Genomic DNA, 9,183 nt, shown 5'->3' with positions numbered 1-9,183 from the left:
AATGCGATGACTTACACTTCTGGTATACAGTCATTGACTAGTATAGGGGAGAATACGTCCCATACGATACACTCATGATCTAGTTAAAGAACGATAAAGGCCAACCTCGACATGTACGATGTGCGGCGTAATATACCCTACCACGTCTGAAAGTTGCATGAGATAGTCAGACACATCCAAAGCACTCTCCAGGCGCTCTCATTCGTACTACTATAATAACGAACTAGTTGAATTGGCTGTTGTGTAGTGGTTTATATCCTACCACGTTCGAATGTTACATGGATTTGTCAGGGACATCTGTTCTCATCCATACTACGTACAACAATAATATCTAATGAATGAAACACGTCTGGGTTGCGTAGTAGAGCGTTTTAAACCAGCGATATTTTCATAGCCTTCTAAATACACACTATGATATCTTGGCCCGTTATCCTAATCACAGGAGATCAGTGATTTTTAAGCGTCATCGATTTTCACGTGTTTGTTGTACTGTACGAACATTGTTTAAATTTCTATGCCGTTTAGGCTACGTATTAGAAATCACAACCTGCACGTACATGAACCACAGGCATTGCATTGGCATACAGCACACATCAACATTCGCAGATAAAGCTGCATACGGACAAAGACTATCTCCAAGCAGATGGCCACTTCCACTCCCGAGTCGACCCAGCCAGAAGGCGTAGTTGATGCGGCGTCAACAGATAACACCTCAACCGACACGAAGCTCGCACACACGCACAACATCGAAGATACAAACGACACGAAAGCAGGTACCAATAGCTGTGTGACTAAGATGGTGCCTGGGATAGCTTTGCAACGCAAGTTCCGCCATATGTACCGCAATGTGAACTGTTTGGCGCCAATGGTGAGGTGAGTACTTGATTTTGAGAGTATGACAGATGGGTCTTAGGAGTATTGACGTGTGTTGCATTGGCGCCTGATGCTGCTTGTGTTCTTTTCGTTCTGCATTGTATAACTGCATCTGCCTCTGTCAATGTACTAATTTGATGCCACCTTAGATAGATGTAATATAAGCTTCCTCTGATTGTATATGTTAGGGGTGTGCCATGTACATGTGATCTACAAAACTCGTCCTACCTGTATCTGTAGGTTTTGTACTGGTCCGTGATGTAAACAAGACAGATATGTCTGCTCCCCGCCATTACTCTAAACCCCACAGATGTTCTTTATAACAGTCTGCTGGAACGATCGACCTTCTCACATACCTGTGCATACGCCACTCTGTGGCCCTGAACAACCTTGCACTGAACCTATTTGGGCCCTATACAGTACCACAGTACCCTATGCAGTATCACAGTACCCTATACAGTACTACAGTACAGCCACACACCTGTGTACACTCCTCACAACACACGATAGCACTGGGCAGCATAGTCAACCCTTCACTTCACACGCACCTGCAGAGCCGGGACACTCCCGTTGCGCCTGCTGTGTCTGCGCCAAGGTGCCCATCTCGTGTACTCGGAAGAGCTCATTGACCACAGCCTGGTTCTGTGCACGCGCAAGGTGAATGCCGAATTTGACACCGTGGAGTATGTCATGCCGGGCACAGACAGTGTTATCTTCAGCACGTGTGCGGAGGAGAAGAAGGCTGTGATCCTGCAGCTGGGCACAGCCAACGCTGACCGAGCGGTACGTGCATGCATGCGTATGGGTGTAAGGATTGTTTGAGCTAGTTTAGCACTCTTTTGGTGTGTGGGTGTGTGTGAGTGAGTGTGTGTGTGTGAGAGAGAGAGAGAGAGACTATTTTGTTGTGCCTTTGAAAGCGATGATATTATTGCCTCGCGCTTAGTGGCATAGCACAGTGGGAGATTCTGAGCACACGTACCATGTATATACCTAGGCTACACGTACCATGTATATACCTAGGCTACATGTACCATACATACACCGAGGCTGCACGTACCATGTATATACCTAGGCTACACGTACCATGTATATACCGAGGCTACACGTACCATGTATATACCTAGGCTACACGTACCATGTATATATCTAGGCTACACGTACCATGTATATACCTAGGCTACACGTACCATGTATATACCGAGGCTACACGTACCATGTAGATACCTAGGCTACACGTACCATGTATATACCTAGGCTACACGTACTATATACCTAGGCTACACGTACCATGTATATACCTAGGCTACACGTACCATGTTTATACCTAGACTACACGTACCATGTATATACCGAGGCTACATGTACCATGTATATACCTAGGCTACACGTACCATGTATATACCGAGGCTACACGTACCATGTATATACCGAGGCTACACGTACCATGTATATACCTAGGCTACACGTACCATGTTTATACCGAGGCTACACGTGCCATGTATACACCTGGGCTTCCAGTAAACCGTGTGATGTAGGTGGCAACTGGGCGTACGTTGTCGATGCTTAAGCTCTTGGCTGCGTGTGGTCTTCTGTTTGCCTGTACCTAAGGCCCATGGCTATTGTACGACCAACATGGTCTGTGCGTGAGGTGTTGCGACCGGATTGTAGCGATGCATAATGCAAGGGGACTGGAGGGGGGTGGGAAGGGAGTCTTTCTCTTCTTCTGTGAGTATGTTCTAATATGAATGCACGAAGAAGTTTGTTCGGAGTGAGCATGCCAATGAATGTTTTAGTGGGACGTCGTGTCGGAACCTTAGCTGGCAGTGGGGCGTTCCCCAGCAAGCGCTTTGTTGCTGTCTGTGATGTAGCGGTGTGAAGTCTGGATGTGTGCACTTCCGAGTAGCTGTTTTAAACATACTGGCCGCATGGTACATACACAGACGGTATATACATACAGCTCTCCAGTTCTTACAGCCAATCAGTGTGTTCTGCACTGGTAGGTGCTTCTTGATCCGCAAGTCTGGTGTGGGGCATGCTGAGAATTAGTGCGTGTCTCCAAACACCTCCTACCACAAAGTCTCCCAGCCTTGAGGTCGAACGATGACCTGGCAGTCTATATTACGGAATACATTGTCGCATATACACACTCACAATTATATACACACATGTTACTTCCATACCCAAAAAGGGGGCATGTAAGGCTCTCTTGCATGCAACTGCGTATTCCACACTACATCGTGGTGCCCACTGACTTGTCTCAACACACATACACAGCGACATGTACACACAGACAATTAATAAAGCATATTAACATATACATATTATTTGTATTTCTGCCACACCAACCCGTCAAAACCAGGTCAAAGTAGCCATCATGATGCAGAATGACATTGCGGGTGTGGATGTGAATATGGGCTGCCCCAAACCCTACTCTGTGCTGGGCGGCATGGGCGCTGCGCTTCTCTCTAAGCCAGACACAATCAAAGAGCTGCTCACCAGGTGTGTGGACAGCTATGTGTGAAATGTACTTAGCTGTAGTATTAGTGTAGCACATGTATATGGGTGGTAATGATCTAGTGTGATATGATCTCAGGCAACATTGCTCGCACCGTAAGTCATCTCGTACCGAGTTATTGCCGGAGAAAACTTAGCACGATGTTCCATCATATACATGCCACCACATGAGTGAAGGAAGAGACTGTTGAACTTATTGCTAGTTTTCCGGAGCCACTCACTTGTCAAGTGATACTTTTATCGCCGCACTTGGGAAATCAATGCGCACAGTAAACCGCTCGTAAGCTCATCCTTCGAACGTCACCGGTTATAATGCTATGCAGTCACCCATTGAACTACTCAACGTTTTAGTATATGAACCGCTTTACAACACCATCACATACAATGAATTCAGTCATATGCATATCTCTATCTGAACAGTCTTGTTGCCGCGGTGAGTGTGCCCGTGACCTGCAAGATCCGTATCCTGGACACAGTTGAGCAGACGGTGGAACTCGTGAAGGTCATCGAGGCCACAGGCGTTGCAGCCGTGGGCATCCACGGACGCAGAATACCGCAACGACCGCGTGAACAGGTATGACTCTTTCTTGTATGAGCGACTAGTACTATGCTATGTATAGATATATGCATACATCCTCACTTCTACCGATCTATTAATCTGTGTACATACCGGATCATACATTCAGGGGTGTGTATTTAGAGTGCAGATTAGATAGCGTAAACCACTCAGACTGTTCATCATCTGTCTTGGATTGGCATTACGAGCATAAGAATTATTGTACTTTTCGGATGGTAGTTTTACACTTAGTTCGATAATTATATATTCAAATGGTATATATGTATACATCTATATTTATATATATATATATGAATATATGTATATATATATATATATATATATGTGTGTATATGACTACAAGCGCTTATGTCTTTAAAGTTATATATCAATTCATTCATGTGTACATACATGTAAGAAAGGAAATCGTCTCGTATTCATTCGAACCATAACGTGCTCGTTTTTCCTTACTGGGTGATGGTGTTACACATCATTAGCAATATGTAATGTCTATCGCACTTTCGTGCCGTGTACTATTCTCCAGTTGTTTATGTTGTTTTGCTTTCGCAACTTATTCGGAATGCTTATAATTTTGCTGTAAACTGAGCTCCGCCACCATCTCTTCTACAGTCCCGGGACGAGAAAATGTCTACTGAATTATTTTTTTATTACATAGCTATATACTTCTATACACCCTTTAAGTCGAGTTCGTTCACCACTGTGACGGCAATGATATTTTAAACGGTTTCCAGTAGGATACGCCTGAAAGCATACTAAAAGGAAAAACTATCTTGCACCGAACATACCCCTCAGGCAAATTACGAACATATAAAAGCGGTACGTGCCGCTATTGACAGTGACTTTCCCATCATAGCCAACGGCGGGTCTCTCGATTATGTCCACAACAGTCCGCATTTAGTTGACTTCCGTGAGGCGAGTGGCTGTGATTCGATCATGATGGCACGCGCCGCCCAATGGAACCCGGCGCTTTTCAAGGATGGGCAGGTAGGCGTACGTTTACTTGGCTCTATATATGTGCGTTTATATCTAAGTCTATATATGTGCGTTTTTATCTAAGTCTATATATGTGCGTTTTTATCTAAGTCTATATATATGAGTTTATATCTAAGTCTATATATATGCGTTTATATCTAAGTCTATATATGTGCGTTTGTATCTAAGTATGCGTTGAATGGAGTACTGCGCATAGACACTAATGTTATATAAATAGTGGCCGTTATATAAATAAGTTCGTAAGGTGCTGACCGATCATAATTTGCGAACAAATACTTTGTTGACCATTCACTGCACACCGTTGTGCTAGTGGGGTTGTTAACCATTCACTGTACACCGTTGTGCTAGTGATGAGCATTATGTGTTCAGAATTTGATCTCGCTGTAAGCTCCTTTGATAGTCCTAATTAGATTCCGCTCTGGCGTGCGCATCATCTACACAGGAATCACACAAGGTACTATACACCAAACATTGGTAAGCTTTCAACCAGGCCAAGCACTACTCTGGTTTGTGTTTAATCAGTTATTTACGTTCGCACACACCGAGCTGCCTCGCAGGGAGAATCATACACACTGCCTGCGCTCCTATATTCAAGATTTGATGTGTATAAGGACATAATGTGTAAGCTATCGAACCATTCGATTTCAATCTAAATCCGTGCACGTTCGTTAATTCAAATCACAGGTAAAACACGTTTGCAAACGGGAACTATCGGAGCAGTATCTAAAGATCGCGATGGAACACGGACATGTGTTTGAGAATGCCAAGTGGAATGTGATGAATCTACTCCACTTTGACAAAGATCCAAAGAGGTAATGATGCAATTTGAACTGTTTTCATTCAGTATATATATCACCCGCAAAGGATGATATCCGTGAATTCATTCATCCCAGAAAAACATTATCATATTGCATGCGTAGTATTATAAAATGTGTATGTTGTTGTTCATAGCAACTTTGCTTGTAGGATGGATCTATCGTTCAGTTTTGGTACAATTAAAGGACTCACAGGTATTGTTGGGTAGAGAGCTGTACACTAGGCCCTGTGCGGATCCATTTATCATTGAATGAAGGACGACACTTCCACATCATGGAGGTCTTACCGAGCACCGACAATGCACACATAGATACTCTGGGTGGTATTTATTTTGTTCGAGTATCTCACTAAGCCTCTGTTGGATTCAATTCCTATATATAGAGCCAGAGGTGTGTCGGCCGCACGAGGCTACCAGGAGATCTGTACCGTGCTTGGCTGCGAAGCTGTCTACAAATCCATCCCTGCACACAAACTGGCCAAGATAGGCAGGAAACGGCCCTTGGCATTGAGTGCCGAGGATGTACAGGAACACAAGGCCAAGAAACTTAAGGAGGGCATCATCGCAAGCGAAGATTCCTATGTGCGGAAGGAGTGGGCTAAGAATCTCCGTCCGAAATTGGTATGTGGTTTTTCAAATGACGAACGATTTAGGGTTTAGGGTTGAGGCTTTAGGGTATTTGCGTATATATACATCTGTGGGGTTGCAAAGTGCTACACTCCGCGTTATGATACTAGAATACGGAGACACCACAGACTGAACGAGGGCTAAACGGATGGATGAAGCACTATATAATGTATACACTGTATTGTATGAATGTACTGTTTTTGAGCTGATGACGAACCCTTACACAAAATTAGGCGTATGCTTTTTCAGCCATTACTCGTATAAATGTTAGCGCAAATTTATAAATGGCTTCTACGGTCGTATCTTGTTCTTATATATGAGTAACTATCGTCGCCGCCAACCTCAGGCGTATGGTTCTAATGTGCAACTACCAAACTTATTCAACTCCAGGTGGTGACTGAATGGCTGCGAAAGAATCAGCTTGCGCCTATTGCTGTAACACACGTAGAGCAAGAGGGAAAGCGTGGCTTCCAGTCGGTTGTAACCGTGGATGGTATGTTGTTCTTCGCATCTAACGAGTTCGACCGTTTCCAAAAACATTGCTACCCTACTGCTTCACGCGTGCAACAGCTTCTTTATTCTCGTGTATATATCAGCAAGCAAGGAAGAAATAATGCACAACATGAAATCTGTTGTGTTCTCGATATTCATATGCATTTGTGTGATATTGTGTTACGGCGTGGTTTATTATCCAGACACTATAAGGAATACCATATCTTCTCAATCTATTTTTCAATTGTGTGCTTTGGCTTATTTCCTATATTCCCCTTGCATGGACAGGTAAAAAGTACACATCGCTGCGCTTCAGCTCAAACAAAAAGGATGCAGAACATGCCGCATGCGTGGTTGCTATAGAAGCACTTAATATCCCACATGAGCGCTTAAGAATTGATACCAACCCGGAAGCTAGAACAAACGCAGTCAAAGGGGTTTCTGTTCCATCTGTAGTTGAGGAGGCCGCAGAAAGTTGATAATAAATCATGTAAATTATTAAGCGTCAAGCACATGTGGTCTCAGATCGAGTAGAGGAACCAACCCCGTATACACTTGATCCTTTTTTCGATGATCCATATCAAATCTTTAATATATTGATCTATAGAAATGTCCAATTCCAGAAGCTTCTTGTCCAATCTTGATAAAGGAATACATCATCACGGAACCACATGCAATAGAAAAAGCACCATTGAAGACACTCCAGCGGTAGGTGTGGCCGTCAAAGACTCCGCCACTCATGTGCGTGCCACCAAGACTGCTTTATTAATCAGCACTACTATACGATCAACACTGAGATACGGTGCTGTGGACAGTACAACGCCTCTAACGGCGAACGTGCCTGATAATTACTAAAGTAACGACTTTGTACCGTACGCACATACAAGGTCTGGCATGGTCTGTACACTTATGCGGTTCCGACAGGCATTGCGTTGGCCTCTTTGCATTCCTTGTCCTTCATACCATCCTCCACGGCAGCGGGTAGGTCTTTTCCCACAAACACAATCCCCACCTGAGCCAACCGGTCCTGCAACTGATTGCACTCTTTATCGACTACCATCTTTGCAACCATACCCCATCTCTCTCTTTCGGCGTCTAGTATCTCAATCGGAAACGTGTCGAAGCAATACACAGCTATATCCTCCACGCCTTTGTCGTAGTGCGTGGATATGCGCTCGCACAAAAGTAGCATGTAGCTGCCGTCGTGTGTCTTGCTATTGATCTTACCCCCAGCGCCAACCAGTGCTTTTATGATGTTCTTCTGTGATTTGAGGTTTACTTTTTTGTAGACCGTGCTCTGACACAGCAGCGCACTACCCAGGGGTGTGATCTGTGGATCGAGAGAATAGTACAATGAAGGATGCGATAATTAGTACCGATAGTATGGTGATAATCTTGACACTTTGGTCGATACACTCCTGAGGATACTTGAGAGACTCCTTGAAACCCGTGTACCATGTCGAATATGCGAGCCATCCCTAAGATCCACTGAAAATTATGGATATGTTGATTCGACAAAATTAACGACTAATTTGAATTTATGCGCTAAGCTATACGAAACTGTGGACTGCCCAAAACAATATGTAGTCATGTGTGCTCCATTGGTGTTCTGGAGTGGGTGGATACTAGTTATAGTATACTATTCTTCGACATAAAATAGTGTGCATATATCCCACTACCTGTTAAATCAAGGCATGGCATATACGAGTGTGGGCGATGGATTGAGAAAGTGTTGATATGATAAAGCACAAAGTTGCACCTGTTCGCTATGAGCCGAAAAGTAGGATGAACAGACAGGCCGTGACCTTGCAACAATAGGCTTGCGATGGGCATGCGATGGGTGTCACAGTAGAGAGGAGGCACAAGTAGTAATATGCGATCACGTCGATATAGGCAATTGTGCTCGACGATCGAAATGTCCGCCGATCTTGGCGATTACCAGGATATGTTCTGAGTGTGTGTCATGATCACATACCGAACCAGCCGTACCCTTTGATTTATTTTTATCCTTTGTGTCCAACATGCCAACTTCGGGGTCTGCACCTCGTTCTACCAGTAGTGCACACATCTCCTCTTGTCCATATTCGGCTGCTAAATGCAGCGCGGTTGAACCCTGATGAAAAGTAGACAATGAGTGATCTGATATACTATATATAACTATATATATGTGTGTGTGTGTGTATATATATATATATATATATATATATATATATATATATATAATAAATATATATATATATATATATATATATATATATATATATATATATATATATATATATATATATATATA

At 43.6% G+C, this 9,183-nt stretch overlaps 3 protein-coding genes across 3 annotated transcripts in view; 1 reads left to right on the top strand and 2 right to left on the bottom strand.

Moving 5' to 3' along the window:
* The window catches only part of SARC_08751 (hypothetical protein), a gene marked incomplete at its 5' end in the record, with an annotated part of 6,420 nt that extends 6,261 nt beyond the window's left edge, over positions 1-159 (bottom strand). Inside the window, one exon of the mRNA XM_014297261.1 lies at positions 142-159. Coding sequence (XP_014152736.1) covers positions 142-159 — 18 coding nt within the window. The remainder of the gene's footprint in view (positions 1-141) is intronic.
* Positions 160-552: 393 nt separating this feature from the next.
* On the top strand, positions 553-7,376 carry SARC_08750 (hypothetical protein). The gene is made up of 9 exons (XM_014297260.1): positions 553-873; positions 1,428-1,656; positions 3,233-3,372; positions 3,808-3,961; positions 4,757-4,948; positions 5,642-5,769; positions 6,155-6,392; positions 6,789-6,891; positions 7,179-7,376. The coding sequence occupies exons 1-9, from the start codon at positions 644-646 to the stop codon at positions 7,367-7,369; spliced, it is 1,605 nt and encodes a 534-aa protein (XP_014152735.1). The 5' UTR covers positions 553-643; the 3' UTR covers positions 7,370-7,376.
* An 88-nt stretch (positions 7,377-7,464) lies between these two features.
* The window catches only part of SARC_08749 (hypothetical protein), a 2,654-nt gene continuing 935 nt past the window's right edge, over positions 7,465-9,183 (bottom strand). The window contains exons 2-3 of the mRNA XM_014297259.1: positions 8,866-9,003; positions 7,465-8,220 (exon numbers count right to left, since the gene is read on the bottom strand). Coding sequence (XP_014152734.1) covers positions 7,798-8,220; positions 8,866-9,003 — 561 coding nt within the window. The 3' untranslated portion in view covers positions 7,465-7,797. The remainder of the gene's footprint in view (positions 8,221-8,865; positions 9,004-9,183) is intronic.

This window comes from Sphaeroforma arctica, assembly GCF_001186125.1.
Source record: "Sphaeroforma arctica JP610 unplaced genomic scaffold supercont1.819, whole genome shotgun sequence".
Classification (NCBI taxonomy): Eukaryota; class Ichthyosporea; order Ichthyophonida; genus Sphaeroforma; species Sphaeroforma arctica.
Note: the sequence above shows the minus strand (reverse complement) of the source record. Positions and strands in the feature narration are given on the sequence as shown.

Excerpts from the sequence above, each read along its gene's own strand:
- SARC_08750 (XM_014297260.1), top strand. The coding sequence starts at position 644 with ATGGCCACTTCCACTCCCGAGTCGACCCAGCCAGAAGGCGTAGTTGAT. Across the intron at positions 1,657-3,232 it reads CAGCCAACGCTGACCGAGCG|GTCAAAGTAGCCATCATGAT; the intron begins GTACGTGCATGC and ends CGTCAAAACCAG. Across the intron at positions 6,393-6,788 it reads AGAATCTCCGTCCGAAATTG|GTGGTGACTGAATGGCTGCG; the intron begins GTATGTGGTTTT and ends ATTCAACTCCAG.